Here is a 26371-nt window from a genome sequence, read left to right as displayed (position 1 = left end):
GTCTCTCTCTCTCTCTCTGTCTCTCTCTCTCTGTCTCTCTCTCCCTGTCTCTCTCTCTCTGTCTCTCTCTCTCTGTCTCTCTCACTGTCTCTCTCACTGTCTCTCTCTGTCTCTCTCTCTCTCTCTCTGTCTCTCTCTCTCTCTGTCTGTCTCTCTGTCTCTCTCTCTCTCTCTCTTTTTCTTAGTCTCTGTCTCCGTCTCTCGCTATCTCTTTCCCTCTCTCGCTTGTCAGGGGCACTGACAGAGGGGAACAATTGTTCCGCGCCGCCCTCCCTCCCAGGTTTTCCCCCCTCAGACGCTCGTGGCCAACCGTCGAATCAAATGCTGTTGGTTTCTCTCCCACGCCCTGCTCTCAGACTCCGCATCCTCCGCGCCGCCCCTTAAACTGCTCATCTCTCCGCCAAGACCAGCTTCTCCTGCGGCGAGCTGCTTCCTCCTCCCCCCATCCACCCCCAACCACCCGTGCCCCTCACTCGCTCAGCTGCCCGTCCCGTCCCTCCCTCCCGTACCTGAAACCAAAAGCCGAGGAGGGGGCGAGGAAACCGCTTGGGATAGCTCTCCTGGATCGTAAGCCAGCTGCGCCCTCGGTCTCAGGTAAGCGCCACCCTGGGTTAGAGTGAGCGTGACGTGACCAGACATCTTCGCAATCGTCCGCAGTGACAGGAAGCGAGCAAGATGGCAGGTGCGTCTATCTTTAGCCTGCCTCGAACATTCAAGCGAGGCGGTGAGAGATCCGTCTCTACGCTTTAGAGGAGCGCAGTCACAGTTGGGTGGGGCGGGGTGGGGGGGCGTGTGGGGGGGGTTTGCGATCTGATCGATAGAAAGAACGTGGATTTTCTCCGGCGCCTTTCCCCACCTCAGGACGTCCCAAAGTGCTTGACAGCCAATGAGATCATTGAAATTACAACAGAAAAGGCTGGCAATACTCAGCAGGCCCGGGCAGCATCGGTGGAGAGAGAAACCGAGTCAACGTTTCAGGTCGAAACCCTTCGTCAGAACTGGAAAAAAATGCAGGAAACGGAAAGCAAGTTTAGGGGGCTGGGAAAAGGGGGAGGGGATGAAAGAGCAAAAGGAAAGGTCAGTGATAGGATAGAAAGCAGGAGAGAGAAAGAGACATTGAGAGACATTAAGAGATATTGAAGGCGGGAGGAGATGGTAATGGGACAGGTAAAGGAACAAAGGATGGCTCGAGATGGGGTGTGAATTGCGCTGGGAGAGTGAGGGACAGCTGCCCTGTGGGAGGGAAGCAAAAAAGACCAAACAAAAGTGGGGAAAAAATATATATATATATATGTGATAGGGGTCGAGGTTATGATCTGAAATGGTTGAACTCGATGTTGAATCCAGCGGGCTGTAGAGCGCCTAATCGATTTTGACGTGTGGTCACGGTTGTAATGTAGGAAACGCGCCAGCCAATTTGCGCACAGCAAGCTCCCACAAACGGCAATGTCGTAGAGTCATAGCGGCCCAGCAGGAGGCCATTCGGCCCATCGAGTCCGTGCCGGCTCTCTGCAGAGCGATCCAGTCAGTCCCATCCCCCCCGCTCTATCCCCGTAGCCCTGCAAGTTTATTTCCCCCCAAGTGCCTATCCAGTCTCCCCCTGAAAATATAGAAACATAGAAACATAGAAGATAGGAGCAGGAGTAGGCCATTCGGCCCCTCGAGCCTGCTCCGCCATTCAATGAGATCATGGCTGATCATCCAAACTCAGTACCCTGTCCCTGCCTTCTCCCCATATCCCTTGATCCCTTTAGCCTTAAGAAATATATCCAACTCCTTCTTGAATATATTTAATGAATTGGCCTCTACTGCCTTCTGTGGTAGAGAATTCCACAGGTTCACCACTCTCTGGGTGAAGAAATTCCTCCTCATCTCTGTCCTAAATGGCTTACCCCTTATCCTTAGACTGTGACCCCTGGTTCTGGACTCCCCGACCATCGGGAACATCCTCCCTGCATCTAGTCTGTCCAGTCCTGCCAGAATTTTATAAATTTCAATGAGATTCCCTCTCATTCTTCTAAACCCCAGCGAGTATAAGCCCAATCGACACAATCTCTCCTCATACATCATTCCTGCCATCCCAGGTATCAGCCTGGTGAATCTTCGCTGAACTCCTTCCATGGCAAGAATATCCTTCCTCAGATAAGGCGACCAAAACTGCACACAATACTCAAGGTGTGGTCTCACCAAGGCCCTGTACAACTGCAGCAAGACATCCTTGTTCCTTTACTCGAACCCTCTCGCTACGAAGGCCAACATACCATTTGCCTTCTTAACCGCCTGCTGCACCTGCATGCTTACCTTCAGCGACTGGTGCACAAGGACACCCAGGTCTCGTTGCACTTCCCCTTCTCCCAATCTATTGCCATTCAGATAATAATCTGCCTTCCTGTTTTTGCCACCAAAGTGGATAACCTCACATTTATCCACGTTATATTGCATCTGCCATGCTTCTGCCCAATCACCCAACCTGTCCAAATCATCCTGGAGTTTCTCGGCATCCTCCTCACAGCACACACGCCCACCCAGCTTTGTGTCGTCTGCAAATTTGGAGATATTACATCTAGTTCCCTTGTCTAGATCATTAATATATATTGTGAATAGCTGGGGTCCAAGGACCGATCCCTGCGGTACCCCACTAGTCACTGCCTGCCACTCGGAAAAAGACCTGTTTATTCCAACTCTTTGCTTTCTATCTGCCAACCAGTTCTCTATCCAAGTCAATACCTTGCCCCCAATCCCATGTGCTTTAACTTTACACGCTAATCTCTTATGTCGGAACTTATCGAAATCCTTCTGAAAGTCCAAATACACCACATCCACTGGTTCTCCCTTATCTATTTTACTAGTTACACCCTCAAAAAATTGCAGTAGATTAGTCAAGCACGATTTACCTTTTGTAAATCCATGTTGACTTTGTCCGATCCTGTCACTGTTTTCCAAGTGCTCTGCTATTACATCTTTTATAATGGACTCTAGCATTTTCCCCACTACCGATGTCAGGCTTACCGGTCTATAATTCCCCGTTTTCTCTCTACCACCTTTTTTGAATAGTGGGGTAACATTAGCTACCCTCCAATCCATGGGAACTGTTCCAGAGTCTATAGAATTTTGGAAGATGACCAGCAATGCATCTACTATTTCTAGGGCCACTTCCTTAAGTACCCTAGGATGTAGATTTTCAGGCCCTGGGGATTTATCGGTCTTCAATCCATCAATTTCCCTAACACCATTTCCCTACAAATACTGATTTCTTTCAGTTCCTCCCTTTCATCAGACCCTATGTTCCCCGACATCTCTGGGAGATTATTTGTGTCCTCCTTTGTGAAGACAGAACCAAAATATGTATTTAATTGGTCTGCCAAACATCGAGTGTCTCCGCTTCCACCACTTCCGTCGGCAGCGAGTTCCAGGTCCTCACCACTCGCTGCATAAAAAAGTTTTTCCTCACGTCCCCCCTGTATCTCTTGCCCAAAACCTTCAATCTGTGTCCCCTAGTCCTTGTACCATCAACTAGTGGGAACAGCCTTTCCCCGTCTAGCCTATCCAAACCCGTCATAATCTTGTACACCTCGATCAAATCACCCCTCAACCTCCTTTGCTCTAATGAAAACAAATCCAGCTTCTCCAACCTGTCCTTGTAGCGAAGATCCCCCATCCCCGGAACCATTCTGGTAAATCTCCTCTGCACCCTCTCAAGGGCCTTCACATCCTTCCTAAAGTGTGGTGACCAGAACTGGACGCAATACTCCAGTTGTGGCCTAACCAGCGCTTTATAAAGGTTCAGCATAACTTCTCTACTTTTGTACTCAATACCTCTATTTATGAAGCCCAAGATCCCATATGCTTTGCTAACCACTCTCGCAATATGTCCCGCCACCTTCAGGGACCTATGCACATTAACTCCCAGGTCCCTCTGTCCCTGCACACTCTTTAAAACTGTGCCGTTAAGTGTATATAGGGCCTTCGTGAGACCACACCTGGAGTACTGTGTACAATTTTGGTCTCCTTACCTAAGGAAGGATATACTTGCCATAGAGGGAGTGCAACGAAGGTTCAGGAGATTGATTCCTGGGATGGCGGGACTGTCGTATGAGAAGAGATTGAGTAAACTAGGCCTGTATTCTCTTGAATTCAGAAGAATGAGAGGGGATCTCATTGAAGCATGCAAAATTATTACAGGGCTTGATAAGGTGGATGCTGGGAGAATGTTTCCCTTGGCTGGGGAGTCCAGAACCAGGGGCCACAGCCTCAAGATAAAGGGTAGGCCATTCAGGACTGAGATGAGAAGAAATTTCTTCACACAGAGGGTGGTGAATCTTTGGGATTCTCTACCCCAGGGGGCTCTGGAGGTTCAGTCATTGGGTATATTCAAAACAGAAGTCGATAGATTTCTGACTAGGAAAGGCATCAAGGGATATGGCAATAGGGTCGGTGAATGGAGATGAGGCAGAAGATCAGCCATGATCTCATTGAATGGCGGAGCAGGCTCGAAGGGTCGAATGGCCGACTTCTGCTCCTATTTCTTATGTATATTGCCTCTCCCTGTTCCTTCTGCCAAAATGCATCACCTCACACTTCTCTGTATTAAATTCCATCTGCCACTTGTCTGCCCATTCTGCTAGCCTTTCTATGTCCTGTGGCCGTCGATTGGTATCAATGTGATCAATGAGCAGCTCGTCTGGTTTTTATGATGTTGATTGAGGGACATATGTTGGCCCCTGGAGGTCTCCCTCCCCTTCTCTTCGAAAAAGCGGCTGTGGGATCTTTTACATCTGTAAGCATGCAGGTGTAGCGAGAGGTTTTGAGAGGGTTTGAGTACAGGAACAAGGAACAAGGATGTCTTGCTGCAGTTGTGCAGGGCCTTGGTGAGACCACATCTTGACTATTGTGTGCAGTATTGGTCGCCTTATCTGAGGAAGGATGTTTTTGCCATGGAAGGAGTTCAGCGAAGATTCGCCAGGCTGATACCTGGGATGGCAGGAATGACGTATGAGGAGAGATTGGGCTTGTACTCGCTGGAGTTTAGAAGAATGAGAGGGGATCTTATTGAAACTTATAAAATTCTGACAGGACTGGACAGACTAGATGCAGGAAGGATGTTCCCGATGGCCGGGGAGTCCAGAACCAGGGGTCACAGTCTAAGGATAAGGGGTAGGCCATTTAGGACAGAGATGAGGAGGAATTTCTTCACCCAGAGAGTGGTGAACCTGTGGAATTCTCTACCACACAAGGCAGTTGAGGCCAATTCATTAAATATATTCAAGAAGGAGTTAGATATATTTCTTAAGGCTAAAGGGATCAAGGGATATGGGGAGAAGGCAGGGACAGGGTACTGAATTTGGATGATCAGCCATGATCGCATTGAATGGCGGAGCAGGCTCGAGGGGTCGAATGGCCGACTCCTGCTCTTATCTTCTATGTTTCTATGTCTGAGAGGGCAGATTTTTTATTTTTTATTTGTTTTTATGGGATCAGGACATCGCTGGCAAGGCCAGCATTTATTGCCCATCCCTAGTTGCCCTTGAGAAGGTGGTGGTAAGCCTCCTTCTTGAACCGCTGCAGTCCGTGTGGTGATGTTACTCCCACAATGCTGTTAGGGAGGGAGTTCCAGGATTTTGACCCAGCGACGATGGAGGAACGGCCCGATATATTTCCAAGTCAGGATGGTGTGTGACTTGGAGGGGAACTTGGAGGTGGCGGTGTTCCCGTGCGCCTGCTGCCCTTGTCCTTCTAGTTGGAAGAGGTCGTGGGTTTGGAAGGTGCTGCCGAAGAAGCCTTGGCGAGTTGCTGCAGTGCATCTTGTAGATAGTCCACACTGCAGCCACGGTGCGCCGGTGGTGGAGGGAGTGAATGTTTAAGGTGGTGGATGGGGTGCCAATCAAGCGGGCTGCTTTGTCCTGGATGGTGTCGAGCTTCTTGAGTGTTGTTGGAGCTGCTCTCATCCAGGCAAGTGGAGAGTATTCCATCACACTCCTGACTTGTGCAGTGTAGATGTAGACTGAGGTTTAGAAGATGATAAAGGGAATAGTTTGTGTTCTGGTTGACTGCTCGTTGCAGTTTCATAGGGAGGATCCGGGGTCGCAATTGTTAGTTGTACGAGGGGATTCACAGCACAGAACGAGGCCATTCAGCCCAGCAGCCTGTGCCGGCTCTGCCAAGTATTTCTCCAATTCCCCTTTTGAAAGTTCCTATTGAATCTGCTCCCACCGCCCTTTCAGGCAGCGCGTTCCAGATCACAACAACTCGCTGCGTAAAAACATTCTCCTCATCTCCCCCCTGGTTCTTTGCCCGATTATCTTCAATCTGTGTCCTCTGGTTACCGACCCTCCTGCCACTGGAAACAGTTTCTCCTTATCTACTCTATCAAAACCCTTTAGGATTTTGAACATCCCTACTAAATTTCCTCATAACCTTCTCTGCTCTAAGGAGAAAAATCCCAGCTTCTCCAGTCTCTCCACGTAACTGAAGCCCCTCATCCCTGGTACCATTCTGGTCAATCTCCCCTTAACCTTCTCTGCTCTAAGGAGAACAACCCCAGCTTCTCCAGTCTCTCCACATCACTGAAGTCCCTCATCCCTGGTACCATTCTGGTCAATCTCCCCTTAACCTTCTCTGCTCTAAGGAGAAAAATCCCAGCTTCTCCAGTCTCTCCACGTAACTGAAGCCCCTCATCCCTGGTACCATTCTGGTCAATCTCCCCTTAACCTTCTCTGCTCTAAGGAGAACAACCCCAGCTTCTCCAGTCTCTCCACATCACTGAAGTCCCTCATCCCTGGGACCATTCTGGTCAATCTCCCCTTAACCTTCTCTGCTCTAAGGAGAACAATCCCAGCTTCTCCAGTCTCTCCACGTAACTGAAGTCCCTCATCCCTGGTACCATTCTGGTCAATCTCCCCTTAACCTTCTCTGCTCTAAGGAGAACAATCCCAGCTTCTCCAGTCTCTCCACGTAACTGAAGTCCCTCATCCCTGGTACCATTCTGGTCAAACTCTCCTCTGCACCCTCTCCAAGGCCTTGACATCCTTCCTAAAGTGCGGGGCCCAGAATTGGACACAATACTCCTGCTGAGGCCTAACCAGTGGTTTATAAAGGCTTAGCAATAACTTGGTTGCTTTTGTAACCTAGCTCAATGCTTACATGATCTCCGATCCTCCTTGACCTTAACTCAAATATCCTAGCAACACGGATATAACATCAATAACTTGCATTTATATAGCGCCTTTAATGTAGTAAACCGTCCCAAGACGCTTCACAGGATCGATTATCAAACAAAATTTGACACCGTGCCATATAATGAGATATTAGGAGAGATGACCAAAAGCTTGGTCAAAGAGGGAGGTGTTAAGGTGACTCTTAAAGGAGGAGAGAGAGGCGGAGAGGTTTAGGGAGGGAATTCCAGAACTTAGGGCCCAGGCAGCTGAAGGCACGAACGCCAATGGTAGAGCGATTAAAATTAGGGATGCGTAAGAGGCCAGAATTAGAGGAGCGCAGAGATCTGGGAGGGATGTAGGGCTGGAAGTGATTACAGAGATAGGGAGGGTTGTAGGGCTGGAGGAGGTTACATAGATGGGGAGGGTTGTAGGGCTGGAGTAGGTTAGAGAGATTGGGAGGGTTGTAGGGGCTGGAGGAGGTTACAGAGATAGGGAGGGTTGGAGGGCTGGAGGAGGTTACAGAGATAGGGAGGGTTGTAGGGGCTGGAGGAGGTTACAGAGGTAGGGAGGGTTGTAGGGGCTGGAGGAGGTTACAGAGATAGGGAGGATTGTAGGGGCTGGAGGAGGTTGCAGAGATAGGGAGGGTTGTAGGGGCCGGAGGAGGTTATAGAGATAGGGATTGTTGTAGGGGCTGGAGGAGGTTACATCGATAGGGAGGGTTGTAGGGGCTGGAGGAGGTTACAGAGATAGGGAGGGTTGTAGGGGCTGGAGGAGGTTACAGAGATAGGGAGGGTTGTAGGGCTGGAGGAGGTTACAGAGATTGGGAGGGTTGTAGGGGCTGGAGGAAGTTACAGAGATTTGGGGGGTTGTAGGGGCTGGAGGAGGTTACAGCAATAGGGAGGGTTGTAGGACTGGAGGAGGTTACAGAGATAGAGAGGGTTGTAGGGGCTGGAGGAGGTTACAGAGATAGGGAGGTTTGTAGGGGCTGGAGGGGGTTCCAGAGATAGGGTGGGTTGTAGGGTCTGGAGGAGTTCACAGAGATAGGGAGGGGTGTAGGGGCTGGAGGAGGTTACATAGATAGGGAGGGTTGTAGGGTGTGGAGAAGGTTACAGAGAATGGGTGGGTTGTAGGGGCTGGAGGAGGTTAGAGAGATAGGGAGGGTTCTAGGGGCTGGAGGAGGTTACAGATATAGGGAGGTTTGTAGGAACTGGAGGAGGTTATATAGATAGGCATGGTTCTAGGGGCTGGAGGAGTTTACAGTGATAGGTAGGGTTGTAGGAGCTGGAGGAGGTTACAGTGATAGGGAGGGTTGTAGGGGCCAGTGGAGGTTACAGAGATAGGGAGGGTTGTAGGGACTGGAGGAGGTTACAGAGATAGGGAGGGTTGTAGCGGCTGGAGGAGTTTACAGAGATAGGGCGGTTTGTAGGGGCTGGAGGAGTTTACAGAGATAGGGAGGGTTGTAGCGGCTGGAGGAGTTTACAGAGATAGGGCGGTTTGTAGGGGCTGGAGGAGTTTACAGAGATAGGGCGGTTTGTAGGGGCTGGAGGAGGTTACAGAGATAAGGAGTGTTGTAGGGGCTGGAGGAGGTTACAGAGATAGGGAGGGTTGTAGTGGCTGGAGGAGTTTACAGAGATAGGGAGTGTTGTACGGCTGGAGGAGGTTAGAGAGGTAGGGAGGGTTGTAGGGGCTGGAGGAGGTTACAGAGATGGGGAGGGTTGTAGGGCTGGAGGAGGTTACAGAGATAGGGAGGTTTTTAGGGGCTGGAGGAGGTTACAGAGATACGGAGGGTTGTAGGTGCTGCAGGAGGGTACAGAGATAGGGAGGGTTGTGGGCTGGAGGAGGTTACAGAGATAGGGAGGGTTGTAGGGGCTGGAAGATGTTACACAGATAGGGAGGGTTGTAGGGCTGGAGGAGGTTACAGAGATAGGGAGGGTTGTAGGGCTGGAGGAGTTTACAGAGATAGGGAGGGTTGTAGGGGCTGGTGGAGTTTACAGAGATAGGGAGGCTTGTAGGGCTGGAGGAGGTTACAGAGATAAGGAGGGTTATAGGGGCTGGAGGAGGTTACAGAGATAGGGAGGGTTGTAGGGGCTGGGGGAGGTTACAGAGATAGGGAGGGTTGTAGGGGCTGGAGGAGGTTAGAGAGATACGGAGGGTTGTAGGGGCTGGAGGATGTTCCAGAGATAGGGAGGGTTGTAGGGCTGGAGTAGGTTACAGAGATAGGAGGGTTGTAGGGGCTGGAGGAGGTTACAGAGATAGGGAGGGTTGTAGGGTCTGAAGGAGGTTACAGAGATAGGGAGGATTGTAGGGGCTGGAGGAGGTTACAGAGATAGGGAGGGTTGTAGGGGCTGGAGGAGGTTACAGAGATAGGGAGGGTGGAGGGCTGGAGGATTTACAGAGATAGGGAGTGTTGTAGGGGCTGGAGGAGGTTACAGAGATGGGGAGGGTTTTAGGGGCTGGAGGAGGTTAGGGAGATGGGGAGGGTTGTAGGGGCTGGAGGATATTACAGAGATAGGGAGGGTTGTAGAGGCTGGAGGAGGTTACAGAGATAGGGAGGGTTGTAGGGGCTGGAGGAGATTACAGAGATAGGGAGGGTTGTCGGGGCTGGAGTAGGTTACAGAGATAGGGAGGGTTGTCAGGCCTGGAGGAGGTTACAGAGATAGGGAGGGTTGTCGGGGCTGGAGTAGGTTACAGAGATATGGGGGGTTGTAGGGTCTGGAGGAGGTTAGGGAGATAGGGTCGGTTGTAGGGGCTGGAGGAGGTTACAGAGATAGGGAGCGTTGTAGGGGCTGGAGGAGGTTTCGGGAAATGGGGAGTGTTGTAGGGGCTGGAGGAGGTTAGGGAGATAGGGAGGGTTGTAGGCGTTGGAGGAGGTTAAAGAAATAGGGAGGGTTGTAGGGCATGGAGGAGGTTACAGAGATAGGGAGGGTTGTAGGGGCAGGAGGAGGTTACAGAGATAGGGTGGGTTGTAAAGGCTGGAGGAGGTTACAGAGATAGGGAGGGTTGTAGGTGCTGGAGTAGGTTACAGAGATAGGGAGGGTTGTAGGGGGCTGGAGGAGGTTACAGAGATAGGGATGGTTTTAGGGGCTGGAGGAGGTTACATAGAGAGGGAGGGTTCCAGGTGCTGGAGGAGGTTACAGAGATAGGGAGTGTTGTAGGGGTTGGAGGAGGTTACAGAGATCGGGAGGTTTGTAGGGGCTGGAGGAGGTTACAGAGTTAGGGAGGGTTGCAGGGGCTGGAGGAGGTTGCAGAGATAGGGATGGTTGTAGGGGCTGGAGGAGTTTACAGAGATAGGGAGGGTTGTAGGGCTGGAGGAGGTTACAGAGATAGGGAGGGTTGTAGGGGCTGGAGGAGGTTACAGAGATAGGGAGGGTTGTAGGGCTGGAGGAGTTTACGGAGATAGGGAGGGTTGTAGGGGCTGGAGGAGGTTACAGAGATAGGGAGGGTTGTAGGACTAGAGGAGGTTACAGAGATAGGGAGGGTTGTAGGGGCTGGAGGAGGTTACCGAGATAGGGAGGGTTGTAGGGCTAGAGGAGGTTACAGAGATAGATAGGGTTGTAGGGGCTGGAGGAGGTTAGAGAGATAGGGAGGGTTGTAGGGGCTGGAGGAGGTTTCAGAGATAGGGAGGGTTGTAGGGGCTGGAGGAGGTTATAGAAATAGGGAGGGTTGTAGGAACTGGAGGAGGTTATATTGATAGGCATGGTTCTAGGGGCTGGAGGAGTTTACAGTGATAGGGAGGGTTGTAGGGGCTGGAGGAGGTTAGGGAGATGGGGAGGGTTGTCGGGGCTGGAGGAGGTTACATAGATAGGGAGAGTTGTAGGGGCTGGAGGAGGTTACAGAGATAGGGAGGGTTGTAGGGGCTGGAGGAGTTTACAGAGAAAGGGAGGGTTGTAGGGGCTGGAGGAGGTTACAGAGATAGGGAGGGTTGTCGGGGCAGGAGGAGGTTACAGAGATAGGGAGGGTTGTAGTGGCTGGAGGAGGTTACAGAGATAGGGAGGGTTGTCGGGGTTGGAGTAGGTTACAGAGATAGGGAGGGTTGTCGGGGCTGGAGGAGGTTACAGAAATAGGAATGTTGTAGGGCTGGAGGAGGTTACAGAGATAGGGAGGGTTGTAGGGCTGGAGGAGTTTACAGTGATAGGGAGGGTTGTAGGGGCTGGAGGTGGGTACAGAGATAGGGAGGGTTTTAGGGGCTGGAGGAGGTTACAGAGATAGGGAGAGTTGTAGGGCTGGAGGAGGTTACAGAGATAGGGAGGGTTGTAGTGGCTGGAGGAGGTTACAGAGATAGGGAGGGTTGTAGCGGCTGGAGGAGTTTACAGAGATAGGGTGGTTTGTAGGGGCTGGAAGAGGTTACAGAGATAGGGACGGTTGTAGGGGCTGGAGGTGGTTACAGAGATAGTGAGGGTTGTAGGTGCTGGAGGAGGTTACAGAGATAGGGAGCGTTGTAGGGGCTGGAGGAGGTTACTGTGATAGGGATGGTTGTAGGGGCTGGAGGAGGTTACTGAGATAGGGAGAGTTGTAGGGGCTGGAGCAGGTTACAGAGATAGGGAGGGTTGTAGAGGCTGGAGGAGGTTACAAAGATAGTGAGGATTGTAGGGCTGGAGGAGGTTACAGAGATAGGGAGGATTGAACGGACTGGAGGAGGTTACACAGATAGGGAGGGTTGTAGGGCTGGAGGAGATTACAGAGATTGGGAGCGTTGTAGGGCTGGAGGAGATTACAGAGATAGGCAGGGTTGTAGGGCTGGAGGTGTTTAAAGAGATAGGGAGGGTTGTAGGGCTGGAGGAAGCTCCAGAGATAGGGAAGGTTGTAGGGCTGGAGGAGGTTACGTAAATAGGAGGGTTGTAGGGGCTGGAGGAGGTTACCGAGATAGGAAGGGTTGTCGGGGCTGGAGGAGGTTACAGAGATAGGGAGGATTGTAGGGGGCTGGAGGAGGTTACGGACAGTGGGTGGGTTGTAAAGTCTGGAGGAGGTTACAGAGATAGGGAGGGTTGTAGGTGCTGGAGTAGGTTACAGAGATAGGGAGGGTTGTAGGGGGCTGGAGGAGGTTACAGAGATAGGGAGGGTTTTAGGGGCTGGAGGAGGTTACAGAGATAGGGAGTGTTGTAGGGGCTGGAGGAGGTTACAGAGATAGGGAGGGTTGTAGGGGCTGGAGGAGGTTATAGAGATAGGGAGGGTTGTAGGGGCTGGAGGAGGTTGCAGAGAAAGGGAGCGTTGTAGGGGCTGGAGGAGGTTACAGAGATAGGGAGGGTTGTAGGGCTGGAGGAGTTTACAGAGATAGGGATGGTTGTAGGGGCTGGAGGAGGTTACAGAGATAGGGAGGGTTGTAGGACTAGAGGAGGTTACAGAGATAGGGAGGGTTGTAAGGGCTGGAGGAGGTTACAGAGATAGGGAGGGTTGTAGGGCTAGAGGAGGTTACAGAGATAGATAGGGTTGTAGGGGCTGGAGGTGTTTCGAGAGCTAGGGAGGGTTGTAGGGGCTGGAGGAGGATTCAGAGATAGGGAGGGTTGTAGGGGCTGGAGGAGGTTCTTGAAATAGGGAGGGTTGTAGGGACTGGAGGAGTTTACAGCGATAGGGAGGGTTGTAGGAGCTGGAGGAGGTTACAGAGATAGGGAGGGCTGTAGGGCTGGAGGAGGTTACAGAGATAGGGAGGGTTGTAGGGCTGGAGGAGGTTAGAGAGGTAGGGAGGGTTGTAGGGGCTGGAGGAGGTTACAGAGATAGGGAGGGTTGTAGGGGCTGGATAAGTTTACAGAGATAGGGTGTGTTATAGGGCTGGAGGAGGTTATGTAGATAGGGAGGTGTGTAGGTGCTCGAGGAAGTTACAAAGATGGGGAGGGTTGTAGGGGCTGGAAGAGGTTACAGAGATAGGGAGGGTTGTGGGCTGGAGGAGGTTACAGAGATAGGGAGGGTTGTACGGACTGGAAGAGGTTTCACAGATAGGGAGGGTTGGAGGGCTGGAAGAGGTTACAGAGATAGGGAGGGTTGTCGGGCTGGAGGAGTTTACAGAGATAGGGAGGCTTGTAGGGCTGGAGGAGGTTACAGAGATAAGGAGAGTTATAGGGGCTGGAGGAGGTTACAGAGATAGGGAGGGTTGTAGGGGCTGGAGGAGGTTACAGAGATAGGGAGGGTTGTAGGGGCTGGAGGAGGTTAGAGAGATAGGGAGGTTTGTAGGGGCTGGAGGATGTTCCAGAGATAGGGAGGGTTGTAGGGCTGGAGTAGGTTACAGAGATAGGAGGGTTGTAGGGGCTGGTGGAGTTTACAGAGATAGGGAGGCTTGTAGGGCTGGAGGAGGTTACAGAGATAAGGAGGGTTATAGGGGCTGGAGGAGTTTACAGAGATAGGGAGGGTTGTAGGGGCTGGAGGAGGTTACAGAGATAGGGAGGGTTGTAGGGGCTGGAGGAGGTTAGAGAGATAGGGAGGTTTGTAGGGGCTGGAGGATGTTCCAGAGATAGGGAGGGTTGTAGGGCTGGAGTAGGTTACAGAGATAGGAGGGTTGTAGGGGCTGGAGGAGGTTACAGAGATAGGGAGGGTTGTGGGGGCTGGAGGAGGTTACAGAGATAGGGAGGGTTGTCGGGGCTGGAGGAGGTTACAGAGATAGGGAGGGTTGTCGGGGCTGGAGTAGGTTGCAGAGATACGGAGGGTTGTAGGGCCTGGAGGAGGTTAGGGAGATAGGGTGGGTTGTAGGGGCTGGAGGAGGTTACAGAGATAGGGAGGGTTGTAGGGGCTGGAGGAGCTTAGGGAGATGGGGAGTGTTGTAGGGGCTGGAGGAGGTTAGAGAGATAGGGAGGGTTGTAGGCATGGAGGAGGTTACAGAGATAAGGAGGATTGTAGGGTGTGGAGGAGGTTACAGACAGTGGGTGGGTTGTAAAGGCTGGAGGAGTTTACAGAGATAGGGAGGGTTGTAGGTGCTGGAGTAGGTTACAGAAATAGGCTCGGATGTAGGGGGCTGGAGGAGGTTAGAGAGATAGGGAGGGTTTTAGGGGCTGGAGGAGGTTACAGAGATAGGGAGGGTTCCAGGGGCTGGAGGAGGTTACAGAGATAGGGAGTGTTGTAGGGGCTGGAGGAGGTTACAGAGATAGGGAAGGTTGTAGGGGCTGGAGGAGGTTACAGAGATAGGGAGGTTTGTAGGGGCTGGAGGAGGTTGCAGAGATAGGGAGGGTTGTAGGGGCTGGAGGAGTTTACAAAGATAGGGAGGGTTGTAGGGCTGGAGGAGGTTACAGATATAGGGAGGGTTGTAGGGGCTGGAGGAGGTTACACAGTTAGGGAGGGTTGTAGGGCTGGAGGAGTTTACAGAGATAGGCAGTGTTGAAGGGGCTGGAGGAGGTTACAGAGATAGGGATGGTTGTAGGACTAAAGGAGGTTACAGAGATAGGGAGGGTTGTAGGGGCTGGAGGAGGTTACAGAGATAGGGAGGGTTGTAGGACTTGAGGAGGTTACAGAGATAGATAGGGTTGTAGGGGCTGGAGGAGGTTAGAGAGATAGGGAGGGTTGTAGGGGCTGGAGGAGTTTTCAGAGTTAGGGAAAATTGGAGGGGCTGGAGGAGGTTATAGAAATAGGGAGGGTTGTTGGGACTGGAGGACGTTACAGAGATAGGGAGGGTTGTAGGAACTGCAGGAGGTTATATAGATAGGCATGGTTCTAGGGGCTGGAGGAGTTTACAGTGATAGGGAGGGTTGTAGGAGCTGGAGGAGGTTACAGAGATAGGGAGGGTTGTAGGAACTGCAGGAGGTTATATAGATAGGCATCATTCTAGGGGCTGGAGGAGTTTACAGTGATAGGGAGTGTTGTTGGGGCTGGAGGAGGTTACAGAGATACTGAGGGTTGTCGGGGCTGGAGGAGGTTAGGGAGATGGGGAGGGTTGTAGGGGCTGGAGGAGGCTACATAGATAGGGAGAGTTGTAGGGGCTGGAGGAGGTTATAGAAATAGGGAGGGTTGTAGGGGCTGGAGGAGGTTACAGAGAAAGTGAGGGTTGTAGGGGCTGGAGGAGGTTACAGAGATAGGGAGGGTTGTCGGGGCTGGAGGAGGTTACAGAGATAGGGAGGGTTGTAGGGGCTGGAGGAGGTTACAGAGATAGGGAGGGTTGTCGGGGCTGGAGTAGGTTACAGAGATAGGGAGGGTTGTCGGGGCTGGAGGAGGTTACAGAGATAGGGAGGGTTGTCGGGGCTGGAGGAGGTTACAGAGATAGGGAGGGTTGTAGAGGCTGGAGGATGTTAGGGAGATAGGGAGGGTTGTAGTGGTTGGAGGAGGTTAAAGAGATAGGGAGGGTTGTAGGGGCTGGAGGAGGTTACAGAGATAGGGAGGGTTGTAGGGGCTGGGGGAGGTTAGGGAGATAGGGAGGGTTGTAGGGGCTGGAGGAGGTTACAGAGAAAGGGAGGGTTGTAGGGGCTGGAGGAGGTTACAGAGATAGGGAGGGTTGTCGGGGCTGGAGGAGGTTACAGAGATAGGGAGGGTTGTAGGGGCTGGAGGAGGTTACAGAGATAGCGAGGGTTGTCGGGGCTGGAGTAGGTTACAGAGATAGGGAGGGTTGTCGGGGCTGGAGGAGATTACAGAAATAGGAATGTTGTAGGGCTGGAGGAGGTTACAGAGATAGGGAGGGTTGTAGGGCTGAAGGAGTTTACAGTGATTGGGAGGGTTTTAGGGGCTGGAAGAGGTTACAGAGATAGGGACGGTTGTAGGGGCTGGAGGTGGTTACAGGGATAGTGAGGGTTGTAGGTGCTGGAGGAGGTTACAGAGATAGGGAGTTTTGTAGGGGCTGCAGGAGGTTTGCAGAGATAGGGAGGGTTGTGTGGCTGGAGGAGATTAGAGAGGTAGGGAGGGTTGTAGGGGCTGCAGGAGGTTACAGAGATAGGGAGGGTTGTAGGGGATAGTGAGGGTTGTAGGGCTGGAGGAGGTTACAGAGATTGGGAGTTTTGTAGGGGCTGCAGGAGGTTACAGAGATAGGGAGGGTTGTAGGGGCTGGAGGAGGTTACAGAGATAGGGAGGTTTGAACGGAGTGGAGGAGGTTACACAGATAGGGAGGGTTGTAGGGCTGGAGGAGATTACAGAGATTGGGAGCGTTGTAGGGCTGGAGGAGGTTACAGAGATAGGCAGGGTTGTAGGGCTGGAGGAGTTTAAAGAGATAGGGAGGGTTGTAGGGGCTGGAGGAATTTACAGAGATAGGGAGTCTTGCAGGGCTGGAGGAAGTTCCAGAGATCGGGAGGGTTGGAGGGCTGGAGGAGGTTACAGAAATAGGAGGGTTGTAGGGGCTGGAGGAGGTTACCGTGATAGGGAGGGTTGTCGGGGCTGGAGGAGGTTACACAGATAGGGAGGATTGTAGGGTGTGGAGGAGGTTACAGACAGTGGGTGGGTTGTAAAGTCTGGAGGAGGTTACAGAGATAGGGAGGGTTGTAGGGGCTGTAGGAGGTTCCAGAGATAGGGAGGGTTTTAGGGGCTGGAGGAGGTTACAGAGATAGGGAGTGTTGTAGGCGCTGGAGGAGGTTACAGAGATAGGGAGGGTTGTAGGGGCTGGAGGAGGTTACAGAGATAGGGAGGGTTGAAGGGGCTGGAGGAGGTTGCAGAGATAGGGAGGGTTGTAGGGGCTGGAGGAGGTTACAGAGATAGGGAGGGTTGTAGGGCTGGAGGAGTTTACTGAGATAGGGATGGTTGTAGGGGCTGGAGGAGGTTACAGAGATAGGGAGGGTTGTAGGACTAGAGGAGGTTACAGAGGTAGGGAGGGTTGTAAGGGCTGGAGGAGGTTACAGAGATAGGGAGTGTTGTAGGACTAGAGGAGGTTACAGAGATAGATAGGGTTGTAGGGGCTGGAGGAGTTTCGAGAGCTAGGGAGGGTTGTAGGGGCTGGAGGAGGATTCAGAGATAGGGAGGGTTGTAGGGGCTGGAGGAGGTTACAGAGATAGGGAGGGTTGTAGGAGCTGGAGGAGGTTACAGAGATAGGGAGGGTTGTAGCGGCTGGTGGAGTTTACAGAGATGGGGAGGGTTGTAGGGCTGGAGGAGGTTAGAGAGGTAGGGAGGGTTGTCGGGGCTGGAGGAGGTTATAGAGATAGGGAGGGTTGTAGGGGCTGAATAAGTTTACAGAGATAGGGTGTGTTGTAGGGCTGGAGGAGGTTATGTAGATAGGGAGGGGTGTAGGTGCTCGAGGAAGTTACACAGATGGGGAGGGTTGTAGGGGCTGGAGGCGGGTACAGAGATAGGGAGGGTTGTGGGCTGGAGGAGGTTACAGAGATAGGGAGGTTTGGAGGGCTGGAAGAGGTTACAGAGATAGGGAGGGTTGTAGGGCTGGAGGAGTTTACAGAGATAGGGAATGTTGTAGGGGCTGGTGGAGTTTACAGAGATAGGGAGGCTTGTAGGGCTGGAGGAGGTTACAGAAATAAGGAGGGTTATAGGGGCTGGAGGAGGTTACAGAGATAGGGAGGGTTGTAGGGGCTGGAGGACGTTACAGAGACAGGGAGGGTTGTAGGGGCTGGAGGAGGTTACAGAGATAGGGAGGGTTGTCGGGGCTGGAGGAGGTTACAGAGATAGGGAGGGTTGTAGGGACTGCAGGAGGTTATATAGATAGGCATGGTTCTAGGGGCTGGAGGAGTTTACAGTGATAGGGAGGGTTGTAGGAGCTGGAGGAGGTTACAGAGATAGGGAGGGTTGTAGGAACTGCAGGAGGTTATATAGATAGGCATCATTCTAGGGGCTGGAGGAGTTTACAGTGATAGTGAGTGTTGTTGGGGCTGGAGGAGGTTAGGGAGATGGGGAGGGTTGTAGGGGCTGGAGGAGGCTACATAGATAGGGAGAGTTGTAGGGGCTGGAGGAGGTTATAGAAATAGGGAGGGTTGTAGGGGCTGGAGGAGGTTACAGAGAAAGTGAGGGTTGTAGGGGCTGGAGGAGGTTACAGAGATAGGGAGGGTTGTCGGGGCTGGAGGAGGTTACAGAGATAGGGAGGGTTGTAGGGGCTGGAGGAGGTTACAGAGATAGGGAGTGTTGTCGGGGCTGGAGTAGGTTACAGAGATAGGGAGGGTTGTCGGGGCTGGAGGAGGTTACAGAGATAGGGAGGGTTGTCGGGGCTGGAGGAGGTTACAGAGATAGGGAGGGTTGTAGAGGCTGGAGGATGTTAGGGAGATAGGGAGGGTTGTAGTGGTTGGAGGAGGTTAAAGAGATAGGGAGGGTTGTAGGGGCTGGAGGAGGTTACAGAGATAGGGAGGGTTGTAGGGGCTGGGGGAGGTTAGGGAGATAGGGAGGGTTGTAGGGGCTGGAGGAGGTTACAGAGAAAGGGAGGGTTGTAGGGGCTGGAGGAGGTTACAGAGATAGGGAGGGTTGTCGGGGCTGGAGGAGGTTACAGAGATAGGGAGGGTTGTAGGGGCTGGAGGAGGTTACAGAGATAGCGAGGGTTGTCGGGGCTGGAGTAGGTTACAGAGATAGGGAGGGTTGTCGGGGCTGGAGGAGATTACAGAAATAGGAATGTTGTAGGGCTGGAGGAGGTTACAGAGATAGGGAGGGTTGTAGGGCTGGAGGAGTTTACAGTGATTGGGAGGGTTTTAGGGGCTGGAAGAGGTTACAGAGATAGGGACGGTTGTAGGGGCTGGAGGTGGTTACAGGGATAGTGAGGGTTGTAGGTGCTGGAGGAGGTTACAGAGATAGGGAGTTTTGTAGGGGCTGCAGGAGGTTTGCAGAGATAGGGAGGGTTGTAGGGGATAGTGAGGGTTGTAGGGCTGGAGGAGGTTACAGAGATTGGGAGTTTTGTAGGGGCTGCAGGAGGTTACAGAGATAGGGAGGGTTGTAGGGGCTGGAGGAGGTTACAGAGATAGGGAGGTTTGAACGGAGTGGAGGAGGTTACACAGATAGGGAGGGTTGTAGGGCTGGAGGAGATTACAGAGATTGGGAGCGTTGTAGGGCTGGAGGAGGTTACAGAGATAGGCAGGGTTGTAGGGCTGGAGGAGTTTACAGAGATAGGGAGTCTTGCAGGGCTGGAGGAAGTTCCAGAGATCGGGAGGGTTGGAGGGCTGGAGGAGGTTACAGAAATAGGAGGGTTGTAGGGGCTGGAGGAGGTTACCGTGATAGGGAGGGTTGTCGGGGCTGGAGGAGGTTACACAGATAGGGAGGATTGTAGGGTGTGGAGGAGGTTACAGACAGTGGGTGGGTTGTAAAGTCTGGAGGAGGTTACAGAGATAGGGAGGGTTGTAGGGGCTGTAGGAGGTTCCAGAGATAGGGAGGGTTTTAGGGGCTGGAGGAGGTTACAGAGATAGGGAGTGTTGTAGGCGCTGGAGGAGGTTACAGAGATAGGGAGGGTTTTAGGGGCTGGAGGAGGTTACAGAGATAGGGAGGGTTGTAGGGGCTGGAGGAGGTTGCAGAGATAGGGAGGGTTGTAGGGGCTGGAGGAGGTTACAGAGATAGGGAGGGTTGTAGGGCTGGAGGAGTTTACTGAGATAGGGATGGTTGTAGGGGCTGGAGGAGGTTACAGAGATAGGGAGGGTTGTAGGACTAGAGGAGGTTACAGAGGTAGGGAGGGTTGTAAGGGCTGGAGGAGGTTACAGAGATAGGGAGTGTTGTAGGACTAGAGGAGGTTACAGAGATAGATAGGGTTGTAGGGGCTGGAGGAGTTTCGAGAGCTAGGGAGGGTTGTAGGGGCTGGAGGAGGATTCAGAGAAAGGGAGGGTTGTAGCGGCTGGAGGAGGTTACAGAGATAGGGAGGGTTGTAGGAGCTGGAGGAGGTTACAGAGATAGGGAGGGTTGTAGCGGCTGGTGGAGTTTACAGAGATGGGGAGGGTTGTAGGGCTGGAGGAGGTTAGAGAGGTAGGGAGGGTTGTCGGGGCTGGAGGAGGTTACAGAGATAGGGAGAGTTGTAGGGGCTGAATAAGTTTACAGAGATAGGGTGTGTTGTAGGGCTGGAGGAGGTTATGTAGATAGGGAGGGGTGTAGGTGCTCGAGGAAGTTACACAGATGGGGAGGGTTGTAGGGGCTGGAGGCGGGTACAGAGATAGGGAGGGTTGTGGGCTGGAGGAGGTTACAGAGATAGGGAGGTTTGGAGGGCTGGAAGAGGTTACAGAGATAGGGAGGGTTGTAGGGCTGGAGGAGTTTACAGAGATAGGGAATGTTGTAGGGGCTGGTGGAGTTTACAGAGATAGGGAGGCTTGTAGGGCTGGAGGAGGTTACAGAAATAAGGAGGGTTATAGGGGCTGGAGGAGGTTACAGAGATAGGGAGGGTTGTAGGGGCTGGAGGACGTTACAGAGACAGGGAGGGTTGTAGGGGCTGGAGGAGGTTACAGAGATCGGGAGGGTTGTAGGGGCTGGAGGAGGTTACAGAGAGGGGGAGGGTGTAGGGCTGGAGGATTTACAGAGATAGGGAGAGTTGTAGGGGCTGGAGGAGGTTACAGAGATAGGGAGGGTTGTAGGGGCTGGAGGAGATTACAGACATAGGGAGGGTTGTCGGGGCTGGAGTAGGTTACAGAGATAGTGAGGGTTGTCGGGGCTGGAGGAGGTTACAGAGATAGGGAGGGTTGTCGGGGCTGGAGTAGGTTGCAGAGATAGGGAGGATTGTAGGGCCTGGAGGTGGTTAGGGAGATAGGGTGGGTTGTAGGGGCTGGAGGAGGTTACAGAGATAGGGAGGGTTGTAGGGGCTGGAGGAGCTTAGGGAGATGGGGAGTGTTGTAGGGGCTGGAGGAGATTAGGGAGAAAGGGAGGGTTGTAGGGGTTGGAGGAGGTTAAAGACATAGGGAGGGTTGTAGGGCATGAAGGAGGTTACAGAGATAGGGAGGGTTGTAAAGGCTGGAGGAGGTTACAGAGATAGGGAGGGTTGTAGGTGCTGGAGTAGGTTACAGAGATAGGCTGGGTTGTAGGGGGCTGGAGGAGGTTACAGGGATAAGGAGGGTTTTAGGGGCTGGAGGAGGTTACAGAGATAGGGAGGGTTCCAGGGGCTGGAGGAGGTTACAGAGATAGGGAGTGTTGTAGGGGCTGGAGGAGGTTACAGAGATAGGGAGGGTTGTAGGGGCTGGAGGAGGTTCCAGTGATAGGGAGGGTTGTAGGGGCTGGAGGAGGTTGCAGAGATAGGGAGGGTTGTAGGGGCTGGAGGAGTTTACAGAGATAGGGAGGGTTGTAGGGCTGGAGGAGGTTACAGATATAGAGAGGGTTGTAGGGGCTAGAGGAGGTTGCAGAGATAGGGAGGGTTGTAGGGCTGGAGGAGTTTACAGAGATAGGGAGGGTTGTAGGGGCTGGAGGAGGTTACAGAGATAGGGAGGGTTGTAGGACTAAAGGAGGTTACAGAGATAGGGAGGGTTGTAGGGGCTGGAGGAGGTTACAGAGATAGCAAGGGTTGTAGGACTTGAGGAGGTTACAGAGATAGATAGGTTGTAGGGGCTGGAGGAGGTTAGAGAGATAGGGAGGGTTGTAGGGGCTGGAGGAGGTTACAGAGATAGGGAGGGTTGTAGGAACTGGAGGAGTTTATATAGATAGGCATGGTTCTAGGGGCTGGAGGAGTTTACAGTGATAGGGAGGGTTGTAGGGCTGGAGGAGGGTACAGAGATAGGGAGGGTTGTAGGGCTGGAGGAGGTTACAGAGATAGGGAGGGCTGTAGGGCTGGAGGAGGTTACAGTGATAGGGAGGGTTGTAGGGGCCGGTGGAGGTAACAGAGATAGGGAGCGTTGTAGGGGCTGGAGGCGGTTACAGAGATAGGGAGGGTTGTAGCGGCTGGAGGATTTTACAGAGATAGGGAGGGTTGTAGGGGCTTGAGGAGGTTACATAGATAGGGAGAGTTGTAGGGGCTGGAGGAGGTTACAGAGATAGGGAGGGTTGTAGCGGCTGGAGGAGTTTACAGAGATATGGAGGGTTGTAGGGGCTGGAGGAGGTTACATAGATAGGGAGAGTTGTCGGGGCTGGAGGAGGTTATAGAGATAGGGAGGGTTGTAGGGGCTGGAGGAGGTTACAGAGATAGGGAGGGTTGTAGGGGCTGGAGGAGGTTACAGATATAGGGAGGGTTGTAGGGGCTGGAGGAGGTTACAGAGATAGGGAGTGTTGTAGGGGCTGGAGGAGGTTACAGAGATAGGGAGGGTTGTCGGTGCTGGAGTAGGTTACAGAGATAGGGAGGGTTGTAGGGGCTGGAGGAGGTTACAGAGATAGGGAAGGTTGTAGGGCTGGAGGAGATTACAGAGATAGGGAAGGTTGTAGGGCTGGAGGATGTTAGGGAGATAGGGAAGGTTGTAGTTGTTGGAGGAGGTTGCAGAGATGGGGAGGGTTGTAGGACTTCAGGAGGTTAGAGAGATAGGGAGGGTTGTAGGGGCTGGAGGAGGTTTGGGAGATAAGGAGGGTGGCGGGCAAGGACCATGGAAGGGATATGAAAATGAGGGTATAGAATTTTAAACCCTTGAAATTTTGAAATGTGTATTATCCTTTCATTAATTCAAAGACCTCAGTCAGATGTCGAGAAAGCTTAGGGCCTTTAATATCGAAGGTCTGTCTCAAAGCTATCCCCAGGTCCTCTCCATGTCCCCAATGTGTGAGGCGGCTCTTCCAAAGGAAGTTAATACCTGGCAACTCACAGGAGAACCCACAATTCTTTTGATTGTCCTGATAATACAGCGTAGCGAGCTATTTGCCTTATGGGCGATTAATGACCCTTGCCCTATAACACCAGCTCCTTCTCTCCGTGTCAGCCATTGCTCAATGGGTCGTCCTCCCTCTATTTCTCTCATCTCTGAGTCATAATCCGATGGCCGACACTCCCCAGTTGCCCAGTACTGAGGGAGCGCCGCACTGTTGGAGGGGCAGTACTGAGGGAGCGCCGCACTGTCGGAGGGGCAGTACTGAGGGAGCGCTGCACTGTCGGAGGGACAGTACTGAGGGAGCGCTGCACTGTCGGAGGGGCAGTACTGAGGGAGCGCTGCACTGTCGGAGGGGCAGTACTGAGGGAGTGCCGCACTGTCGGAGGGGCAGTACTGAGGGAGTGCTGCATTGTCAGAGGGGCAGTACTGATGGAGCGTTGCACTGTCGGAGGGGCAGTACTGAGGGAGCGCTGCACTGTCGGAGGGACAGTACTGAGGGAGTGCCGCACTGTCGGAGGGGCAGTACTGAGGGAGTGCCGGACTGTCGGAAGGGCAGTACTGAGGGAGAGCTGTACTGTCGGAGGGGCAGTACTGAGGGAGTGCCGCACTGTCGGAGGGGCAGTACTGAGGGAGCGCCGCACTGTCGGAGGGGCTGTACTGAGGGAGTGCTGTACTGTCGGAGGGGCAGTACTGAGGGAGAGCTGTACTGTCGGAGGGGCAGTACTGCGGGAGCGCTGCACTGTCAGAGGGGCAGTACTGAGGGAGCGCTGCACTGTCGGAGGGGCAGTACTGAGGGAGTGCCGCACTGTCGGAGGGGCAGTACTGAGGGAGCGCCGCACTGTCGGCGGGGCAGTACTGAGGGAGCGCTGCACTGTCGGAGAGGCAGTACTGAGGGAGTGCTGCAATGCCGGAGGGGCAGTACTGAGGGAGCGCCGCACTGTTGGAGGGGCAGTACTGAGGGAGCACCGCACTGTCGGAGGGGCAGTACTGAGGGAGTGCTGCACTGTCGGAGGGGCAGTACTGAGGGAGCGCTGCACTGTCGGAGGGTCAGTACTGAGGGAGCGCTGCACTGTCAGAGGGTCAGTACTGAGGGAGTGCCGCACTGTTGGAGGTGCCGTTTTTCAGATGAGACATTAAACCGAGGCCACATCTGCCCTCTCAGTTGGATGGAAAAGATCCCATGGCCACTATTGGAAGAAGAGCAGGGGAGGAGTTCTCCCTGTTGTCCTGGGACCAATATTGATCCCTTGAACAACATCAATATAAACTGATTATCTGGTCATTTATCACATTGCTGTGGGAGCTTGCTGTGCATAAATTGACTGGCCCGTTGCACAACAGTGGCCACAGTTCAAAAGAAAGTACTTCATTGGCTGTGAAGCCCTTTGGGATGTTCCGAGTTGGTGGAAGACATGATGTAGGAACAGGAGGTGGCCATTCAGCCCCTCTAGCCTGTTCTGCCATTCAGTGAGATCTTGGCTGATCTGTATCCTAGCCATTCTGGCCAATCTCCCATTAACCTCTCCTCTCTCTCTCTCTCTCTCTCCCTTGCGCTCTCTCTCTCAGATAGCACCACAAACCCTGAACCTTGACCGTGGGATGATACCATGCAGCGCGGCGCCCTCTCCAAGGGGAGCTTCCGGGACTCGATCAGCCTGAGTAGCGCGATGGACGAGCTGGACATGGGGCTGGACCTCAACGCGGACGACGGGAGCTCGATTGGATCCGACTCGGAGGTCAACGGGTCCGCGGCCTACCGGAAAACGGACAAATATGGGTTCATCGGAGGGGCCCAGTGCACGGGCGAGTGAGTAAAACCCGGCCCGGGGGGTCTATAGGAACAGGAGGAGGCCATTCAGCCCCTCAAACCTGTTGTCTTAGGAACGGGAGGAGGGTCGTTCGGCCCCACTCGAGCCTGTGGTCAAAGGAGCAGTAGTAGGCCCGTTCGGTCCTCCTCGAGCCTGTTGCCATAGGAATGGGAGGAGGCCCGATCAGCCCTCCTCGAGCCTGTTACCATAGGAATGGGAGGAGGCCCGATCAGCCCTCCTCGAGCCTGTTACCATAGGAACGGGAGGAGGCCTGTTCGGCCCCTCGAGCCTGTTGCCATAGGAATGGGAGGAGGCCCGTTCGGCCCCTCGAGCCTGTTACCATAGGAATGAGAGGAGGGCCGTTCGGCCCCTCGAGCCTGTTATCAAAGGAACAGTAATATTCATTAAATATATTCAAGAAGGAGTTAGATATATTTCTTAAGGCTAAGGGGATCAAGGGAGAAAGCAGGGACAGGGTACTGAGTTTGGATGATCAGCCATGATCGCATTGAATGGCGGAGCAGGCTCGAGGGGCCGAATGGCCGACTCCTGCGCCTATCTTCTATCTTCCTATGTTATCATAGGAACAGTAGTCGGCCCGTTTGGCTCTCTTCGAGCCTGTTGTCATAGGAACAGCAGTAGGCCCGTTCGGCCCCACTCGAGCCTGTTGCCATAGGAACAGTAGTAGGCCCGTTCGGCCCCACACGAGCCTTTTGCCATAGGAACAGTAGTAGGCCCGTTCGGCCCCACATGAGCCTTTTGCCATAGGAACAGTAGTAGGCCCATTCGGCCCCACACGAGCCTGTTGCCATAGGAACAGTAGTAGGCCCATTCGGCCCCACACGAGCCTGTTGCCATAGGAACAGTAGCAGGCCCGTTCGGCCCCACACGAGCCTTTTGCCATAGGAACAGTAGTAGGCCCGTTCGGCCCCACTCGAGCCTGTTGTCATAGGAACAGTAGTAGGCCCGTTCGGCCCCACACGAGCCTTTTGCCATAGGCCCGGGGAGCATCAGAAGAGGAGCTGTGTTGTGTCTGAGAGCGTTTTATTTGCCAGCAGACACTGCTCCACCCCGAACCCTCACCACATCCTGTCATTGGAGTGTTAGTAACCTTGGTTACACACGACCTGTGGTTTGGACGATTCTATTTCTCTGCTAGATAGTCGAGAGAGCGGAAATGTCATTTTAATGAGGGAGCTCTTCCTCAGGCAAGGAGAGCAATTAGCCAGTTCCCACATTTGGGAATCCGGGTGTAAATAGTTAAAAAACTGCGCCCAATGTTGGCGTGACAAGGGTATAAAAAGCTATGGAGCAAAGGCGGGTGGATGGAGTCAGGAGACAGATCAGCCATGGTCCCATGGAATGGCGGAACAGGCTCGAGGGGCTGAATGGCCTCCTCCTGTTCCTGTGTAACAGGCTCGAGGGGCTGAACGGCCTCCTCCTGTTCTTGTGTAACAGGCTCGAGGGGCTGAATGGCCTCCTCCTGTTCCTGTGTAACAGGCTCGAGGGGCTGAATGGCCTCCTCCTGTTCCTGTGTAACAGGCTCGAGGGGCTGAATGTCCTCCTTCTGTTCCTCTGTCATAGGATCAAGGGGCTGACTGGCCTCCTCCTGTCCTGTGTAACAGGCTCAAGGGGCTGAAAGGCCCCCTCCTGTTCCTGTGTAACAGGCTCGAGGGGCTGAAAGGCCTCCTCCTGTTCCTGTGTAACAGGCTCGAGGGGCTGAATGGCCTCCTCCTGTTCCTGTGTAACAGGCTCGAGGGGCTGAATGGCCTCCTCCTGTTCCTGTGTAACAGGCTCGAGGGGCTGAATGTCCTCCTTCTGTTCCTCTGTCACAGGATCAAGGGGCTGACTGGCCTCCTCCTGTCCTGTGTAACAGGCTCGAGGGGCTGAATGGCCTCCT

The 26371-nt window shown here is 53.3% G+C and overlaps 1 protein-coding gene across 2 annotated transcripts in view; it reads left to right on the top strand.

Annotated features, from left to right (window-relative positions):
• Nucleotides 1-430: 430 nt before the first annotated feature.
• LOC147092214 (TBC1 domain family member 10B-like) overlaps nucleotides 431-26371 on the top strand; it is a 69109-nt gene continuing 43168 nt past the window's right edge. Inside the window, exons 1-2 of one of the 2 annotated variants that reach the window (XM_085975880.1) lie at nucleotides 431-594; nucleotides 24230-24470. In XM_085975880.1, coding sequence (XP_085832006.1) covers nucleotides 24271-24470 — 200 coding nt within the window. In that variant the 5' untranslated portion in view covers nucleotides 431-594; nucleotides 24230-24270. Of the gene's footprint in view, nucleotides 683-24229; nucleotides 24471-26371 lie in introns of both variants that reach the window. The other variant, XM_085975878.1, reaches the window with a different exon arrangement.

The sequence above is a fragment of the Somniosus microcephalus genome, unplaced genomic scaffold (assembly GCF_052327205.1).
Source record: "Somniosus microcephalus isolate GS21.2 unplaced genomic scaffold, FLI_Smic_1.0 unresolved_chr2, whole genome shotgun sequence".
Taxonomy (NCBI): Eukaryota; Metazoa; Chordata; class Chondrichthyes; order Squaliformes; family Somniosidae; genus Somniosus; species Somniosus microcephalus.
Note: the sequence above shows the minus strand (reverse complement) of the source record. Positions and strands in the feature narration are given on the sequence as shown.